Source organism: Canis lupus, chromosome 27 (assembly GCF_011100685.1).
Source record: "Canis lupus familiaris isolate Mischka breed German Shepherd chromosome 27, alternate assembly UU_Cfam_GSD_1.0, whole genome shotgun sequence".
NCBI classification, from domain to species: Eukaryota; Metazoa; Chordata; class Mammalia; order Carnivora; family Canidae; genus Canis; species Canis lupus.
The window spans coordinates 30,094,881-30,115,437 of NC_049248.1; the positions used below are offsets into that span (position 1 = coordinate 30,094,881).

Genomic DNA, 20,557 nt, shown 5'->3' on the forward strand with positions numbered 1-20,557 from the left:
TCTATGCTACCTTTTTATCAGTTTGAGGAATTTTTCTGTATATCAGTTTGAGCTGTACTTATCAAAAAAAAGAAGTATATGAACTTCTATATGATTTATATAGTTATGCAAAGAGCCCTTATTTGAATTAAAAATGAAATGCTGTGCTTTGACATTTCTACACATTCCTATTAAGTTATGTTTATCAAATTTGCCCATTTTCTCCATTTGTCATGTCTCCCACTTGTAATCTTTTCTAAAAGCGTATTTTGGTAGGAGGATGCAATTAGCTGAATTAGATTAGGAATTTACCAACATGAAGAAAATGCCTGCTCTAAAAAAGAAAAAAAAAAGAGGAAACATTATTTTAATGAAAGAAGGATGAAGTTTGTATGCTTTATTTTGGGACACAACCCTTCTTTGTTCTTTTTCATATGAAGGAACAGCAGAGTCCAGAAACTGAGGAAGATTAATTTACTAGCTCCTTCTTCAAATATATGTTGGAACAAATCAGCTGCATTGGGAATCATCTGCTCTCACTTGGTTTTATCTCAGGAAGCGAGTTAGAGGGAGAACTAGACAGGATATGGACTTCTGTAAGATTTTGATGTGTTGAAATTTCTAAGGTAATCCTCACCATAACTCAACAGATCAATAGGCAGTACAACAATTCTAGCTAACAGTTTCTGCTGACCTGTTGCATGAATCAACACTAGAAATAATAGTCTAAACTTTCCCCCAAATATCTTCTTTTTCTCTTCTGAAAGTTATTGCTTCTGCTGGAGGTGGGATCCCTAGGTCTGTTTGATCCATGATCTTCTCTTACACAGTGAAACTGATAGTTATATTCAAACGCTAAAAACTGGATCAGCCTCCAAGAGCATCAAGAAAGTTTCTACTTATCCCTGCATTCTGTAGGTGATTTGGGTAGCACAGCATCCCCATGGGGGGAAGGAGGGGGAAAGGAAGAGTCCAGAATTGATGGGAACTTGTGGGAGGGATTTTCTTTTTTTTTTTTTTTTTTAATTTATTTATGATAGTCACACAGAGAGAGAGAGAGAGAGAGAGGCAGAGACACAGGCAGAGGGAGAAGCAGGCTCCATGCACCGGGAGCCCGACGTGGGATTCGATCCTGGGTCTCCAGGATCGCGCCCTGGGCCAAAGGCAGGCGCCAAACCACTGCGCCACCCAGGGATCCCGAGGGATTTTCTTAATTTGGGATTGTACACACATTGACTAGTACATTGTGGGAACTCAATACATTTTTAACTCAAGTGGTAAGTTATTGAGAGATGGGTTCCTTGGCTCCTTGCCATCAAGCCTTAGTTATGACGCATCTGGAATTGAGTTGATGGCACCTAACGTTACCTACTGTGATATCAGCAGGCACTAAATACCAACCACTTGAGGGAAATGGTCGTTAAGTGAGTGGTTATTCTCATCATTCTCTCTTGTTCAATTAGATTTCTCCCTGTATTTGAAGGAGTCTTCGTGTGTATAATGAAATCATCTGACAGAGTTCCTTCTTAAACATTTTATGAATCAACTATCATTGAAATGCTTTAAGAAGAAAGGATAATTAAGCCACAAAATCATCTGTGAAGAAAGATAAATCTCACTGGAAAAAAATATTGCCAGTACCAAAAGTTAACATAATTCATAATGAAATTTAAGTGTAAAAAACAATATCTAGATAAGTCATAACTATTAATGACATTCTGTTAAAGAGTAAAGAAAAGTTACAACTGTTTACATAATTTGTGAGACCCAGTGCAGAATGAAAATGTGGATCTCCTTGTTAAAAAATTAAGAATGTCAAGACAACAATGTTAAACCAGGCAGGGAGTCCTACGCATAGGGCCCTGTGTGACTGTAGAAGGCTGGCCCATGAAGCCAGACTTGCTTCCAACTATGCTGAAGTAATGATCCAGGACCTACATGGAGAAGGTAACTCTCTGGAACCTGGACTTTATTATTAACAAAAATGGAGTTTTCCAGTTTCTGTGCTTGCAAGAAAAAAATAATGTGCTTATTATCTGGGACGCAACACTTTAATGCTATCACTTCAAAGAGTTATAAAGTTGGATCTTGCAATACTTCCATAACCCACTACAGCCATAGATTTCAACTTAAAAATTTTAAATTCTGACATATCCATAAAGCTGTATAAAAATTATAAAAATCATTAAAATACATCTCATGACAGCAGTAGACATTTTAATTACTGTATATTTAAGTAAAACTAATTTAAGAACCCTACTGATAGCTTCATAACTCAACTTCCTTTGAAGTTATGAATGATTAATAATGTCAGTCAAATATCACAGGAAGATTTACCTCATTTAGAAGAGCTAATAGCCCAAGATTAATAAGTGATTTATATCAACTTCTTTTTTTTTAAAACACTTTATTATTATTTTTTTAATTTTTATTTATTTATGATAGTCACACAGAGAGAGAGAGAGAGAGGCAGAGAGACACAGGCAGAGGGAGAAGCAGGCTCCATGCACCAGGAGCCCGACGTGGGATTCGATCCCGGGTCTCCAGGATCACGCCCTGGGCCAAAGGCAGGCGCCAAACCGCTGCGCCACCCAGGGATCCCTATATCAACTTCTAAATAGGTCAAAGAGGAAATAAATTATTTACCTCATTGAGATCCATTGATACTGAAAATATAAGGGCTCATGTTTTACTAAGCTACCCTCCATGAAAAAAAGGAAGAAAAAATAGAATATATATTAATTGTAAAGTAACAGTGGAGACCTATAGAAATGGTTATTTGTAAAAGAGCAAAGTGTATGATGGAAGGGAACCAGAGGAGCCAGATTCCTCGGTAGGAGGTGAGTGCCTTTTTATATTATTTTCCTATTTCAACCATAGAAATATAGTTCTTATTCAAAAATGAAAAATATAAATATGGGCTCTCAAAAATTTTACAACTAATTCAGAAGTAAAAACATGAATTCTAGAGAAATAATTGTTCTAAAGCAAGTCATGTCAGTGTAAGTTTTTGAAAAACATGGATTTGTTCAAAAATAACCCCTAGTATTTACAGGCTCTGTGCACTGGAAAGGTACTTAAGCTCTATATACCTCAGCTGTTTTATTTTATAAATGGGGATAAAAATGCCCACCTGGGAATGCTATTGCAAAGATTAAAGGAAGTGTGATATATGTGACTTCTTTCAAATGGTATTTAGCTTTTGACAGCTAATATTATTTCCAAAACATAATGTTTAGACTATTGGAGCTTTATCTGGATGAAATTCATCATTCACTTATACATTCATTAATTCAGCAAATATTTATTGAGAACCTGTTTTGTGCCAGATAGTGCAGTAGGTGCTTTATACATATGAGAAAACAAAACAAAGAAGGTTCATGTCTTTTTGTATTACATATATGGCATTGATGCAGGAGATATACAAAAGACAGTAAATGGAATAAAAATGTAAATATCTAAGTATGTTAGACAGTGAAACTGTTATGGAAAAAGAAAAAAAGGAGACCAGGAAAAGAGATTGTACTAGCTTAGGGTGGGGAGAAGGTAAAGCAAATGGCAGCATTAAGTGGGGTGGGTAAGTGGGGCCTTATTAAAAAAAAGGAAGACAAATATAATCCTGTTCATATCGTGATTGTTTCAGTTTTTAAGATTATTAAATTACATAATTATTTGGATTTTTAGACATTATTATCCATCTAAAAATGTCAATTGCAATGAGCTTTAAGCAATAGCATTTTCAAAAACTAGTCTTTTAAGATGTTCTAATAATTTGGAGTGAGCATTACAAAATCTCATTTCATTACAGTGTTGGCTTAAAGTCCCAATATTTATTTTACAAATAGGTATCATTATCATGCCTTTTTGAAGCTTTAGGACATGTCCATTTATGCTTCTCCAAAAAAATTTGAATCAGATAATTTCATTCAACAGGCTTATTGATAACTGTCAATTCTAATGAACAATTCTAATTGACCCTATAAATAATCCTTAAGATAATGTTTTTCAATATACAGCCAGAGACTAAACTGTTCTTTCTTCTCATTGTTGATTCCACCTCCCTCCTTGAATGACCATTTCATCCAAATTTTCTATAAACGTAAGGGCACCTTTTAAAAATACATTTATACCCCCCCCCCGCCCCCCAATGCATTTGCACAAACTTTCTTACTCATACAAAGGTAAGAAAGATATTGTCTTAGGGCGCCTCAGGTGGTGGAACATGCAACTTTTAATTCTAGGGTTGTGAGTTCAAGCCCCATGTTGGGTATAGAGATTACTTAAAGATAAAATCTTTAAAAGAAGAAAGATATTGTCACATTGCTAAACTTCGCATTAGCTTGCGGCTGGGAATTACCATTTTTCTTAGATTTGTGTAGATTTAGACTTCAAGCCTGGCAATTTCATTAGAATTGGCAGAAATTAATATGTATTTGAAATCAGCATTCTCTTTATTCTCATGCATAGTTGCTCTATTCTGGGTTACTTTATTAGAAAATAAAGTCCATGTTACTACATTTACTTACATAATGTGGAAAGAGACTCTTCAAATTACAAATCTAGGTAAGTATGCATACTTAATAAATATCAAACAAAGATGAAAATAAAATCCAACTGATGAAAATGTTACCTATTGAAAGTCTAATCTCCTGTGAAGAGTTTTTTTAATGTCACTTCTTTGTAACAGCTGCAAATACAAAGATGACTTGAATTTAGATATAATTACGATAATTCGATTTTAATTATACCAAACCAAAGGCTGTTCCTTAAAAGTGCGTTTTATCTGGTAAATTGCTGTCTTTGGACTGGATGGTGACAGCCTACCATACCAATAGTGTCATTTAATTTCCACATCTAATGATTGATGGGAAAAACAAGATTTCTCAGAAGTACTCTTTAGAAACACATTCTTATTGGATGTTGACTATTCCAAAGTCCACACTGGAATATGTTATGCACCGTATTACATATTTTCTATACGTTTTTAAAGATATATAACTTATATTTAAAGAATGTTTCCTTGCTCAATATGTTCCATTAGAACTTGAGATCAGACCAGGGAAATAGAATAACTTCATGTTTCTTCTGTTGTTGAAATAAAAACTAAATGAACTCTAATGCGTTCAATGTGTAGGCATCAACCTGTTCTTGTCTTATGTTCTCCTACAGTAACATTGCACGTGACCAATAATTCTTCAGTTTTCTCTTATAAACTGTTTAGTTACTACAAAAAATTCTTTTGTAGTCAATAAATGAACATTTATTGACCATGTACATGTATCATGGATTCTCAAAACTTTCTTGAGCAAAATTATACTATCTTATGAAAAGCTTGACCATGTGCCAAAGTAATGGCAATCTCCTGGTGCTTGCAACCCTATACTCAACAATATTGATGCTTCTAGAGCAGTCCCATCATTTAGGACCTATGAATGCAGTATAATACAGTTAAAACATTCATCGGAATATTTCTGATAAAGTCTGAAAGAAGCACAGAGAGCCTGTGTCTTTTTTCAGGTGGAAACATTGCGCCGAAAGTATTGAACAAATTATGCAAGAACTGCTCGTGTTCTTAAATATACTCCAGATCAGCAAAGAGACAGGGTAATAATTGGCTGGAGAGGTGACCATCACTCTAGGGAGGCTGTGGACACAGTGTCAGCTCTTTAGGTTCAAGATCCTAATCGCTTCTCTGCCTTTTGACTAAGATCAAGTGAAGTTCAAGATCCTATTGACAGAAGAGCTTGCTCAATATACTCATACTGGTAGAGCCTCTCTTTGTCCTTTGGACGGGAGTTACCATCTCTTCCTCAAAACCAGGAAGTCTGTGAGAGATCTGATCATTTCAGGATAACATTCATTTCAACTGGGATAAATCTGATTATTTTCCTTCAGATTGGTCACGTATGAGGTTCTGCTAAACCCATTCATTTTTTCTCAAACATTTGTTTGTACTTTCCTCTTAATAAAAACAATACATGTTTATTTTAGCAAATTTGCAAGATGTAGAAAAGTAGAAAAAAGACAATGAAATTCACCCATCATCATCTCTCAATAAAAACTGCTGAGGGGCGCCTGAGTGGCTCAGTCAGTTAAGTGTCTGCCTTTGGCTCAGGTCATGATCCCGGGGTGCTGGGATCCAGTCCCACCAGGGGCTCCCTGCTCAGTGGGGAGCCTGCTACCCCCTCTGCCTGCCCTCCTCCTCTCTGCTTGTGCACGCTCTCCCTCTCCTCTACTCTGTCAAATAAATAAATTTTTTTTTTTAAACTACTGGCAATACTTTGGTGCCTTTCCTTGAGTCATACTGGATATACAATTTTGAATTCTGCTTTTTTTTTTTCTCTTAACATGTTATGGTGAATTTTTTTCTAGGTTATTAAAAGTTTTCAACTATGTCATTTTTAAGGCTGGTATAATATTCTATGGAATGAATAAACTACACTTTGTAAAAATTCTCCTATTTGAGGACATTTAAGTTGCTTTCAGACTCTCACTATTACAAATAATAATGCCATTAAAATCTTTATACACAAATTGTCATCTAAATTTCTGACTCTTTACTTGAGATAAATAATTTTATCTCCTTCAAGAGGAATTGCTCTTAATGGTCATGCATATTTTTCCTTTAATGCATTTTTCTTCAGTAAATTTCACCGAGTATTTTACTATATAAAAGTCACTGCGCAAGATGCTACCAAGGATACAAATATGAATTAAACAGAGCTCACCATCAAGTAGCTTCCAATCTAGAAAGTATATATAACTGTAATAATTGTTGGAAAGTGATACATTCCATGAACAAAGGTTTTGATTTGCCCTTTGAAGACTCAAAAATGAGGTGTCTTTTCTGATGACACACCGAAACCTATTTGCATGAAAATGTTTATTCCCTGCTTTATTTTTTTAATATTTTCAGAGTAATTTATTTTTTTTTAATTAATTATTTATTTATTTATGATAGTCACAGAGAGAGAGAGAGGCAGAGACACAGGCAGAGGGAGAAGCAGGCTCCATGCACCGGGAGCCCGACATGGGACTCGATCCAGGGTCTACCAGGATCACGCCCTGGGCCAAAGGCAGGCGCCAAACTGCTGCGCCACCCAGGAATCCCTATTCCCTGCTTTAAAAAGTATTTCTGATTGCCAATATTCTCATTAAAATGTTTATCATATATCTATTTGTATCTATGTTGAAAAAAACTCTATTGGATGTATTGGATAAATAATGTCACGGACTTCAGGTTTATAATTTGTCTCTTTTCCATGAGAAATTTCAAGATATTTGAATATCATTATTTTGTTTTCTAACAATGCAGAGTAATGGGGGCAACTGCAAATGCCTATAGACGTGAGCCTTGTAATGAAGCAATGGTGTCATTGGAGAAAGATGTAAATTTGCAATTATAGATTAGCATGTCATCTTACACCCTCAGCATATCAGATTCTGTTGATATTGTTATGGTATGTACAAAGGCATAATTTGGCAGAGCTTGTGTAGCAGATTTTGATAATAGTTTTATCATTTTTCAAAATCCAACTAACCTGGGTGCCTGGGTGGCTCAGTCAGTTAAGCGTCTGCCTTCTGCTCTGGTCATGATCCCGGGGTCCTGGGATCAGCCCCAAGTTGGGCTCCCTGCTCAGTAGGGAGCCAGCTTCTCCTTCTCCTCCCCGTTGGTGTTCTCTAGCTATCTCTGCCTCACTCTCTCTCAAATAAATAAATAAAATCTTAAAAAAATATATCGAATGAAACTTTTATGTAGGTTTTTTATTTTCATTGTATCAGGGGTCAAAAAAATTTGTAAAGGGTTAGAAAGTAAATATTTTCAGACTTGCTGTCCTTCTTGTCTGTTTCACAGCTATCCTGCCATTGTGGTGTGAAAGCAATCATGAGCTGCTGACTGGGTTCAATAAAAATTTATTTATAGACACAGAAATCAGTATTTTACATAAATCTTATGTTATCAAATATTATTATTTTGATTCGCCCCCCCCCCCCCACAGTTTCAAGAATTAAAAGCCATTGTTAGTTCATGGGCCATACAAAAATAATCGATGGGTGGGCTGCATTTGGCCCACAGGTCATGGTTTACTGGTCTGTTATCCAGATTATCACATTCAAAAACAACAGAGGGATATATGTAAATTCTAAAATACAACCTTTCTGAGCAGCAATAATAAAAGATTAAATACAAGGCTTTATAATTTTACAACTTTAAGTACTTTTCTTAAAATTTGTATAAACTATTTCCCTTGTATTATTAGTAGGCTTTTGGCAACAGGTAACAAGAATGTGTGACTAATGATGACTTAACTCTAAGGACAATTTATCTTATCACTTATCAAGGATTCAAGATGTAGGAAGTTTCAGGGTTGGTTCCATAGCATTTTGAACTCAGCAATGGCCTGGGCTCTTTCCAACGTTCTGTTCTGCTACCTTCAGTAGATCCAGCAACATCTCCCCTCCTGGTCACAAGATGACCACAGCAGCTCAGGACTTATATCTGTATCCTTACAAAGCATATCTACAAGCAGAAGGAGCACGGAGGAGGTGGGTAGGGAATGGGTTTTTTTCAATAGGTTATTCTCTTATTGAGGAGGAAAATTCTTCCCAGAAGTCCACAGCAGATTTCCCCCTAAGACCCACTGTGCAGAACCAGTCATCTATGCATATATGGTCCCCCTTAAATCAACAACTGGGAAAGAAGATAGGATGATCATGATCATCTGACCCCATCTAACCTTCCCTATGAAGGAACACAACTTGTCTAACCATATTGCTGCCAACAGTTGAATGACATTGAATTTTATTAACCAGGAAAAGTAGGGATGCAGTTGAGTAGACAACCAAGAGTGCTTGCCATATTCTTTTAATTTTCAATAATTTTTGAGTTGATATATTTAAGGTGTATAAAACCAAATTAACAGTAAAAGCACACTTTATTGAATGAGATTTGGGGCTTTTGTGACTCCATATTTTCTAACTTCTTTATATACTCAACCACTAATTCACTCTTGATCAATCCTGTAATATTTCAGGTCAAAGAATATACCTCTTCCTTGGCAGCCCGGGTGGCTCAGTGGTTTGGTGCCGCCATCCGCCCAGGGCCTGATCCTGGAGACCCAGGATCGAGTCCCATGTCGGGCTCCCTGCATGGAGCCTGCTTCTCCCTCTGCCTGTGCCTCTGCCTCTCTCTCTCTCTCTCTGTGTCTCTCATGAATAAATAAATAATATCTTAAAAAAAAAAAAAGAATATACCTCTTCCAGCATTAAGTATATAACATACATACATACATATATAAAATATTTGAAACAGGAAATTTATTTAAACTATGCACATGTGAAAAAAAAAAAACTATGCACATGTGGGAAGCTTTAGAAAAAGTCCATCATGGGGATCCTGGCTAGCTCAGTTGGTAGAGCATATGATTCTTCATCTCAGGGTTGTGAGTTTAAGACTCATGTTGAGTGTAAAGATTACTTAAAAATAAAATCTTAAAAAAAAAAGTCTATCAGAGGGGTGCGTGGTGTTTCAGTCAGTTAAGCATCCGACTCTTGGTTTCAGCTCAAGATGTGATCTTGTGGGTCGTGGGATGGAGCCCTGCATCGGACTCAGAGGGGCATCTGTTGGACATTCTCCCTCCGCCTTTCCCCCACCCACTGTCTCTTGTGCTCTCTTTCTCTGTCTCTCTAAAACACATACATCTTTTTTTAAAAAGTCTATCAGTATGTTATTCTAACTTATAAAAGTACAAGAACACATATGTTCACAAATATTTGTATATATTTCATCCATCTAAAGACACCTTTTTTTTTTACTTTTTAACATCTCTGAAGTTGTGTTACATCTTATAATCAATGATATCATATAATTGTTGAAGGCTAGATAGCTCTTGATAAAATATACAATTGTGCATGTGTAAACTTGGTCATCGAGGTTTTTTTTTTTTTAATTGTGGTAAAAAAACATGAAATTTACCATCTTAGCTACTTTAAGTGTATAGTATGGTAGTGTTAACAATATACACAGGCTCTAGAACTTTTTTCTTTTGCAAAACTTAAACTCTATACTCATTGAACAACAGCCCCAGCAACACCGTTCTACTTTCTGTTTCTAACAATTTGGCTACTTTAGATACCTCATAATCATTGAGTTTGCACATTGTAGGTCTGCATGTGGTGGGTTTAAAAGCATTTAAAATGCTTCCAAAGAGGGGCACCTGTGTGACTCAGTTGGTTAAGATCTGACTCTTGATCTCAGCTCAGGACTTAATCTCAGGGTTGTGAGTTCAAGTCCTATGTAGCCTACTTCTAAAAAAAAGTCTCTGAAGAGATTTCACTGTAATGTGGAATCAAGGCAAAAATCTTAAGAGTGTATACACAAAGGTACAGAAACAACAATGGCTGCAAATGTGATATTAGTATCATTAGTGTGGGTGCAAATGTAACACTAGCAAATATTTGTTGGAGAAATGACTATTTCCATATTTCCTTGCAAAAAATGTTTTATGGGATTTAAGAAGTTACCTATAAGTAGATAAAGCTCTATTATTTCTTAGATAAGCCAGTTTATCTATCACATACAAAACAATTTAATTTGATGTAGGAGAATTTGCCAAATTCCTCAGAATAGTAAAAAGAAATTTGACAGTAGCAAGATTCACTGAATGATCACTAAGCCATTTTGTCGTGGATAGCTCTTTATCTCCTTCACTAGGCCATGTCTTCATCTTTCCATCCTCCCTTAATTTTGTTGGGTTTTTTCTTCTTTAATATTTTATTTATTTATTTGAGAGAATGTGTGTGAGTGGCAAGAGGGGCATAGGGAAAGGGAGAAAAGTATCTCAAGCAGGCTCCATGCTCAGTAAGGAGCCAATGTGGGGCTAGATCTCATGACACTGAGATCATGACCTGAGCCAAAATCAAGAGTCGAGACTTACCCAACTGAGCCACCCTTGTGCCCTTCCACTAATTTTCACTTCCTCTAGGAAACTTCTGATAGGTCAGGTTCAAGCTGGGTGCCCCTCTCCTAATCTCATGGAACTTTAGGCTCCATGAAGCCAGGCACTGTGTATTTCAGAAAGTAACCATTTCTTTTTTCCAGTTACCAAGTGGTTTTAGAAAGATATTGACTAGCCACGTCCTTTCAAAGAGCAAAGTGGCCAATTTAATTACGAGGCCAAACTTGTATCATGACAGTTCCAGGTGACACCTCAAATATGTGCAAATCTTCTAAGAGGTGTGCATATATTTTTCCTTGCAAAGGTCATTAATATATGCAATACCTGGTCAAAATGTAGATGTAGGAATTAAATTAACATGGAAATTAATTAACATTAAATAATGCATATGAAATTATATATGTATAATTTCTAACGTGATTTTATATATGTGAAACTTTTAAAATCTTAATTGGTATCAACTCAATATATCATACAGTTTTCTGTTTCTGACAAATGCATCATCTTCTTTGACTGTGTCTTTATAAAATTATCTTTGGTAAATGCTGCTACAAAGTCAGCATGATTCATGGCATTGAGTGACCTCTATTACTTTAATGACATTTATATAAATTCCTACCCAGTGATACCATCAAAGTAAATAAGTAATAATGAATTTATAATTCATTTACAAAGGAAATAACACAATCTATTATTAAAATGAGAGACATTTATCTTTTTCTACTGAGATAAAAATAAGAATGACTTTGCTCCAAAGTGTTGATTTCTTTTAGATTCTAGTTTTGGAAATGATGCCCTATCAATAATTGAAGCAGCTTATTGAGTCATAATTTTTCTCCTGAATATTCTTTTTTGGCTTTGTCTTGCTTATTAAGGACTAGATCAACTGGAGACTGGTTGTTAAAATTAAATTGAATATTTGTTTAAGACATTTAAACTAGAACTAAGAGGTGTATTTCAATATACATATGATTTTTGCTACACTGGGAAATATAAAGATAAAATTTAAGGAACATGAATCTGTCTGCAATTTTCCTACGCATTTTTCTAGTCTGATCTTATATGTTAATTCCTAGGAAAGAGGTGATTCTGGGCAGCCAGCTCCTCCCTACACAGTGGCTCTTCCATGGTGTGGGGCTCCATGTTCCTCCAGTGATCCTCCTGCCTTCCAGCGGGCAGTTAGAGAAGAGGACAAGAGTCTCATGGTGAGAGTGCAGAAGCCAGGCCTGGAGGTGACACATACCAGTTCTGCCCACAGTATTTTGAAGACTGTGGTTACATGGCTCCACCTAACTGCAAGGGAAGTGTGTGCCCAAAGAAAACGATACAGGATTTGGTTAGCATTTAGCACTGCCTCGGCCACAGAGAACTGTGGTGTGTAAATACCTGTGAAACGTGCACATCGCTGTGTCAGTATCCAGTGCAGTTCTCATTCAATGTGTTAATTAACAGCAAACTTCCTATTAACTATATAGACGAATAAAACAGTACATGAAGACTATATGTACAAGATGATTTTCAATACTTTGTTCTACTCTGACCTAAGATACCTTGAGATCAAATGGAGTTGTTTGGCCCACTCATTTATGTTGCAAAACACAGCCATCAAATGCAAAGTCTGTTAGAAATGGTTTCTATCAGAAAATAGTAAGCAGCAGTAACATTGACAGACGACTGTCATATGATATATGTTATAAAACATCGCATTTGAAAATACAGACATCCATTTTTTTAAAAAAGGATTTTATTTATTTATTTGACAGATGGAGAGAAAGAGAGAGAGAGAGAGAGAGAGAGAGAGTGTGTCCAAGCATGGGGAGTGGCAGGCAGAGGGAGAGGGAGACGCAGGCTCCTGGGGGGGTGGGAGGGAGGTGGGTAGCAGGGAGCCGGATGTGGAACTGGATCCCAAGACCCTGGGATCATGACCTGATCAGACACTTAACCAGCTGAGCCACCCAGGTGCCCATTAGTGAATTTTTTAAAAAGATTTTTAAATTTATTTATCCACGAGAGACACAGATAGAGAGAGAGGCAGAGACACAGGCAGAGGGAGAAGCAGGCTCCATGCAGGGAGCCTGCCTGGGACTCGATCCCGGGTCTCCAGGATCAGGCCCGGGGCTGAAGGCGGCGCTAAACGGCTGAGCCACCCGGGCGTTCCCCATTAGTGAATTTTTATTTTATTTTATTTTTTTTTAATTAAAAATTTTTTTTTAAAGATTTTATTTATTTATTTACGAGAGACACAGAGAGAGAGCAAGAGAGGCCGAGACACAGGCAGAGGGAGAAGCAGGCTTCATGCAGGGAGCCTGACGTGGGACTAGATCCCAAGACTCCAGGATCACGCCCCGGGGCGAAGGCGGGCGCTAAGCCAGCTGAGCCACTCAGAGATCCCATTAGTGAATTTTTAAATGCACATAAACAAACCAATGTAACGTGCATTTTCTTCAGTTTGCTAGTTAGCTAATGTAAAACTAAACAACGTATTAAATGGACTGTAAAGCGTATTACCAGTAAAACCCTAAATGTGTTCATGGCGATGGCGGGGAGGTGTCTGATGCTCTCCTGGAAACCTGGGGACGGCTGGCTCCACCTTTCTCCTTTACTTCCCCACATCCTTTATCTTCTCTGGTCTGATGCTTCGGGTCAGATAATTCGATTCGGTGAGATAAGGACAAGACACTGACGCAGAAACCCGAGTAGGGATTCCAGTTCTGCGGTGCTGGGCGCCCCACTTAGGAAACTTTGGTTTCCTGATGAAATACTTAATAGACCGGGTCCCCGTCGGACGTGAAGTAAGATTATCAGACGCGCGCGGCACCGCCAGCCCGGGGATACCCAGAGGGGCAGGTCCCGGGGCAGAGTCCAGGGTAGCCCGCAGGTGCGCGCGTGACCTTCGGGGCGCCCCAGGTGAGCGCTGCAGGTGCGCGCCCGCGCGACTCCGCTCGGCCAATGGGCGAGCCCGCGGGGCGGGGCGGGGCGGGGCGGGGCGGGGCCGGGCCGGCGGGGGGCGGGGGGCGGGGCCGCCCGGAGAAAACCCGCTGGCAGCGGCGGCCGGGGCGCTCGGGTGGCGCGGCGGGTCCGGGGCTGCTCCCGCTCCCTGCGCTCGGCCCTCGGGCTCGCGGGCGCCGCGCGGACGGGCCTCGCCCCGGGGAGGGATTCGCGCGGCGCGTGGCATGCAGGCGGCGCCCGCCGGGGTCCGCTCGCCCCGGAGGAGCCGGTCGAGCCCACACTTGCGGGAGGAGGAGCGTGGGAGAGAGCGCGGCGCCGCGAGCCGGCCCGGCACCATGAGCGGCGAGGGCGGCTTCAACTTCAGGCGCGTGGCTATCCGGAGGAAATCCGCCCCCTTCCACCTGCCGCTGGGGACCCCTCGGCCCTGGAGGCCCTCGTCGCCCCTGGGATGGGCCGAGGCGACCCCCCGGAGGGGCCAGGCACCTGCGGACGGCGCAGGTGAGTGCCTCGCGGGGGCGGGGCGGCGGTGTGGGGCGCGCGGCGTCCGCAGGTGCGCCCGGGAGCGCCGGGGCGGGTTTCCCGGAGGGCTGAGCCGGTCGTCCGCCCTCGCCGAGCCTGTCCCTGCCCCCAAGGGACGCCCGGGTGGCGCAGCGGTTCAGCGCCTACCTGCAGCCCAGGGCGTGATCCTGGGGGCCCGGGATCGAGTCCCGCGTCGGGCTCCCTGCGTGGAGCCTGCTTCTCCCTCTGCCTGTGTCTCTGCCCCACCCTTCCTCCCTCCCCCTCTCTGTTTCTCTCTCTCTCCCCACCCCATGAATAAATAAGTAAAATCTTTAAAAAAAAAAAAAAAGTGGGGGATCCCTAGGTGGCTCAGCGGTTTAGCACCTGCCATTGGCCCAGGGCGCGATCCTGGGGGCCCGTGGTCGAGTCCCACGTCGGGCTCCCTGCGTAGAGCCTGCTTCTCTTCTACCTGTGACTCTGCCCCTCCCTCCCTCTCCCTCTCCCTCTTTCCTTTCTCTCTCTCCCCCCCACCCCATGAATAAATAAATAAAATCTTTTTAAAAAGTGGGGGATCCCTGGGTGGCTCAGCGGTTTAGCGCCTGTCTTTGGCCCGGGGCGCGATCCTGGGGTCCTAGGGTCGACTCCCTCGTCGGGCTCCCTGCCTGGAGCCTGCTCCTCCCTCTGCCTGCGTCTCTGCGTCTCTCTCTCTCCATCTATCATGAATAAATAAATATAATCTTAAAAAAAAAAAAAAAAGTGTCCCTTCCCCCAGAGGACCTTGGGCAGGAGCCCGCAGAGGGCTGAGCTTGCCCTGGAGGTCACTTCTTAGGGAATTCCGGAAGTAAAGGTCTAACTTTAAAAGTTGGGCGAAGAATTGTTCAGGCCCGTGGTCCAGACGCTGCAGTCGAGGTGCCTTCGCCAACCTCGGGCGCCGCGGCGGGGCAGGACCCGGACCCCAAGCGGAGGCGCGGGGGAGCCTCGGACTCGCTGGGCCGCGGGGCCGGTTCTCTCTCGAAAACTACGCTTGGCTCCCACCCCAAGTGTGAAAAGCTGCTCCTCCTATCAAGAAATGGAACAATTATTGCTCTTTTCGTATAGATAAACTCAGCTCCCAGTAATGCGGTGTATATTTTGAGTTCTGAATTCTCATCGATTCTCAGTATTGGAAGAAATCCCCAAAATCGGTTCAAGCCCACAGGTTCTCCTTCGCTCTTTAACATTTCGTTCCTCGCAGGGGAGCTTGAAACCGTGCGGAGCTCTAGGGATTGTTCTCATGATTTTTTTTTTCTCTTGATTTGTAAAACTTGTTTTCACCCCTTTTGTGCTCCTGTCATTCTATAGCCGGAAATGTCTTCTATGAGGACCAGTTAAGAGGCAAAACCCTTATTTAACCAGTAGAAATACAAATACTTTTATTCACTTTCATTTTGTTGTGATTAAGCAAAGCTGTTAGGATGATTTAAGTGTGGAAAGTATTGGAGTTTTAAAATTTCTATCTCAAAAAAAATTAATATTTCTGTCTTAACCGTGTCATGACGTAGTTGTTTGTTTGTTTTAAGATTTTATTTATTTATTCATGAGAGACACACAGAGAGGCAGAGAGACACAGGCAGAGGGAGAAGCAGGCTCCATGCAGGGAGCCCGACGTGGGACTGGATCCTGGGCCTCCAGGGATCCCACCCTGGGCCGAAGGCCGCGCTAAACCGCTGACCCAGGGATCCCCATGAAGTCGTAATTAGTAGTCATAGGGTAGAAAAACATGATGGGTGTTTTACATATTTATAGCCACATCAGATAAGGGCAGATATAGTGATAAGAGAAGATATGTAATCAAGTAACTGGATTATATGTCTTTACCTCTCCATTTCCTCTTTTGCAAAATGAGGACACTGGTGAAATCATCTCTTCTAGATTTAGGTGTAATTCACTCTAAAATGAATGGAAGAGTGTTTTTCTTTTTTAGTGAAAATGTATTGCTTTGTTTTGAAGTTATTATGAATTTTTGAATTAAGCTACCAAATTTCTTTTTTTTTTTTCTTTTAAGTAATCTCTACATCCAACATGGGGCTCGACCTCATGACCCCAAGATGAAGAGTCTCCCATTCTTCCAACTAAGCCAACCAGTGCCCTGAACTACCAAATTTCTTAATCATCGGCTGTTTTCAGTTTTGAGGGCAATAAGATTCGAGTTCTTTCTTTACATCATCATTTTACTTAAAAATCACATGCTTGTTTCCAAACTGAGTAGGTGAACAAAAGATGAAGTGACTTCCTTAAAAGTGGAAGTGAATGGAGTTCTTTTCTGCAAAGCAGCTGTGCTTATAGTTCTTTTTTTCTTTGTTCAGAGAAAATCCACAATACTTTTTTTTTTTTTTTTTTTAAGATTTCTTTTAGAGAGACAGTGTGGGGAGGGAGGAGCAGAGGACGAAGAGAGTCTCGAGCAGACTCCATGCTGAGGATGGGCTTGATCTCAGGACTTAAGATCAGGACCTGAACTGAAACCAAGAGTCAGTTACTTAACAGACTGTGTTACCCGGACACCCCCACAACACTTTTTCTTTCTTTTTTCTTTTTTAAAAATTTTATTTATTTATTCATGAGAGACACAGGGAGAGAGAGACACAGGCAGAGCACGAAACAGGCTCCATGTAGGGAGCCCGATGTGGGACTTGATCCCGGGACTGCAGGATCATGACCCAAGCCAAAGGCAGACGCTCAACTGCTGAGCCACCCAGGTGTCACAATGCTTTTTCTCTTTAAAAATTTTTTTCAAAAGATTTTAGAGCAAGCAGTGGGTGAGGAGAGGGAGGCGTTGAGGGAGGGAGAATCTCAAGCAGACTCCCCACTGAGTGCAGAGACCATCTTGGGCTGGATCTGATGACCCTGAGATCATGACCTGAGCTGAAACCAGGAGTCAGACACTCAACTGTCACCCAGGCACCTCTTTTCTTTTTTTTCTTTTTAAAGTGATATGTAGGGGCACCTGGCTGCCTTAGGCAGTAGGGCATCCAACTCTTGGTCTCCAGGTTGTAAGTTTAAGCTCCATGTTGGATGTAGCGATTACTTAAAAGTAAAATCTTTAAAATAAATAAAAATGATATGTAGCATGTAACAATAAGGAATGCCTGGGTGGCTCAGCAGTTGGTTGTCTGCCTTTGGCTCAGGGCATGATCATGACATCCGGGATGAGTCCTGCATCAGGCTCTTTGCATGGAGCCTGCTTCTCCCTCTGCCTCTCTCTCTCTCTCTTTGTGTCTCTCATGAATAAATAAAATCTTAAAAAAAAAAAAAGAATGTAGCAATAAATTTTCTAGGTCTATTACATTGTCTTAATTTTGTTTACAAGACCTCAGAGTTCCTGCTGCTATTTTCAGAGTTGAAAAGTGAAAAATCACTGTATCTTCCTAGCTAAGGGCGTTCCTCTTTACCATGATATAATCTATAGTATCTACTGGAGAGTGATCCAAGGTTCTGACAGGTAGTCTTAACCTATTGAGTGACCACACCCTATTCAATTAGGTAGTGTAAAAACATTTTAGAAAGTGCTTCTTTCTTTGAATCAAATCTGCCTCCCTATTTAGTCTTATGCAACTGTCATTGTATAAGTAAGATCCTCTCCAAAGCAAAACGGAAACCAGGTTTAAATTTGCAAGAAGTGTTGGTTTCATTGCAGCACCTAGGAAAGTATTTATATAATGAAACCACAACATTTAGACCCATTACATGCAGAGTGGACATTACTCATAATTGAAATATTTCCCTCTTAAAGAAGGAACAAAAACTGAGAGGTCAAGAACTTAACAGAAAGTTGAGTTTAGTGGTATTGTGTTCTATCTGTGATTGTGAAACCCACTAATTTTAGAGTTTTCTGATTTTTGGCCAAAAACAAAAAAGCCTACCAGCTGCATCTGCTGTACATACCTGGATGTGAATCTTTGTCTAGGTGAAGCAGAGAGGTGAGGTGGTTAAGATACAGGCTTTGGGGTCATATAGGACCCAAGTTCTAATTCCTCTTCTATTAACTAGCTGTGTGAATTGGATCAAGTCTTTTAATTTCTCAGTTTCTTCATCTGGAGAATGGAGAGAATAGTACTTTATAAGATTATACAAGTAAATGACACAAAACAAACATTCCAGACAGTATCGTAACAAGAAATCTTGATCCCTTTGTGTCTCAAAGAGTCTGGCCTTATGACACTCTAAATACTTGTTGAATGAATGAATACCCTCCTCCTATAATGTTTATAAAGCATTGAATGAATGCTCTGAATAAGTTCACATTTACTTATTTGCTTGCTTTGTATCTCTAGTGATAAAAACTTAGGTTCATGGATCCAACTGGTGGCAGAAGTGGATGCGGAACTTTTGGGGAAGGGATTAGGGGTCTGCCCAAAGCCCTGGACTTCCAAGGCACTAGATTCACTCCTGGTATAGTCAGGTTTTACTGAAATTCTTCTCTACATGTGTGTGCTGAAAAGTTGTTTGAAAAAGGAGTCAAGGGATCCCTGGGTGGCGCAGCGGTTTAGCGCCTGCCTTTGGCCCAGGGCGCGATCCTGGAGACCCGGGATCGAATCCCGCGTCGGGCTCCTGGTGCATGGAGCCTGCTTCTCCCTCTGCCTGTGTCTCTGCCTCTCTCTCTCTCTCTCTCTCATAAATAAATAAAAATTAAAAAAAAAAAAAAGAAAAAAAAGAGTCAAACAGGATGCATCTAATCTTGTGAGTGTAGTGTGAGATTCGTTAGATTTGGACAGGAGCTCGTGAACCTGAACTTAAAAAGAAAAAAAAAGTACATCAGCTAATTCTCATGATCTGCTTGGTTTCTAAATGTCCTCCTGCTGGCTGCATCAGAATTACCTGGACTGCTAATTAGAAGTTCCCAGCCACACCCTAAGTATGATGAGTCAGAAACTCCAGGGGTAGGGTTAGAGAAGCTGTTTTGTTTTTTTTTTTTTTTTTAAGATTTTATTTATTTGACAGAGCATGCATATAAGCAGGGGGAGGGGCAGAGAGAGGAAGAAACAGACTCCCCGCTAAGCAGGGAGCCCAATGCGAGGCTCCATCCCAGGACCCTGGGATCATGACCTGAGCTGAAGGCAGATGTTTAACCGACTGAGCCATCCAGATGCCCTGAGAAGGCGTATTTTTAACCTGTGCCCCAGAGGATTCTGATGTATAACCAGCTTTATGAACTACTGTGCATTCCCAGACATGGGTAAGACCTCCCTTCAGTCATGAGCACAGGCAACCAAAATTTGCAGGTGCAAAGCAAAGAATGATCTAGATAGCCCCTCACATAGCACATCATCTGAGCCCTCTGTACTTTTCGGCAAACTTTCTGCTCCTATCTGGCTGATTCTTACTTGCAATTTTTTCTTTTTTTTAAGATTTTATTTATTTGACAGAGAGCAGAAGCAGGTGGGCTGACAGAGGGAGAGGGAGAAGCAGTCTCCCTGTTGAGCAGGGAGCCCAATGTGAGGCTCGATCCCAGGATGCCAATCACGACCTGAGCCAAAGGCAGATAGATGCTCAATGGACTGAACCACCCAGGCGCCCCGCTTAATTACATTTTTTAACATCTGTTATAGGTCTTTTCTACTTTGCTCTTATTTCTCAGCTCCATTCCCACTTCAAGTTGACTTTAATTTATGCAGATATCCAATTTATATCTGACTAGATTATCTGATGTGAACTCAAGTGCCTTCCTTTCACTTCAGAACTGGCTTCTAATCTACTCAATAGCCAACCTCTTTCTTATTCTAGTGGTTTTCTCCTCTGTTACCTTCCCTGGGCTGCATGCATTTTTTTTTTTTTTTAAGATTTTATTTATTCATGAGAGACACAGAGAGGCAGAGACATAGGCAGAGGGACCAGGATCATGTCCTGAGCTGAAGGCAGATGCTCAACTGCTGAGCCACCCATGCATCCATGCATGCATCTTTATTATCACTTCTCAGGCTTGTCCCACACCCTCTTTTCCCTTCAAATGAGGTGTGCTCACACTTTACACCTGGTTGTTCTTTGAAGCTATGGCCCAACAGCTTTCTTCCTTAAACTACTCTGTTCTTCCCTTGCTGTCTCCACTTCTTTATCCCTGTCACCCTGTCCTTCTCCCCACTTCATTTGCTTCTTGGCAGCTTCTCTTCCCAACACTGCATCAGTAGGTAATCTTAGGT

General features: G+C 40.7%; 1 protein-coding gene across 2 annotated transcripts in view; it reads left to right on the top strand.

Moving 5' to 3' along the window:
• Positions 1 to 14,193: 14,193 nt before the first annotated feature.
• FGD4 (FYVE, RhoGEF and PH domain containing 4) overlaps positions 14,194 to 20,557 on the top strand; it is a 214,618-nt gene continuing 208,254 nt past the window's right edge. The window contains exon 1 of one of the 2 annotated variants that reach the window (XM_038577224.1): positions 14,194 to 14,384. In XM_038577224.1, coding sequence (XP_038433152.1) covers positions 14,222 to 14,384 — 163 coding nt within the window. In that variant the 5' untranslated portion in view covers positions 14,194 to 14,221. The remainder of the gene's footprint in view (positions 14,385 to 20,557) is intronic. The other variant, XM_038577223.1, reaches the window with a different exon arrangement.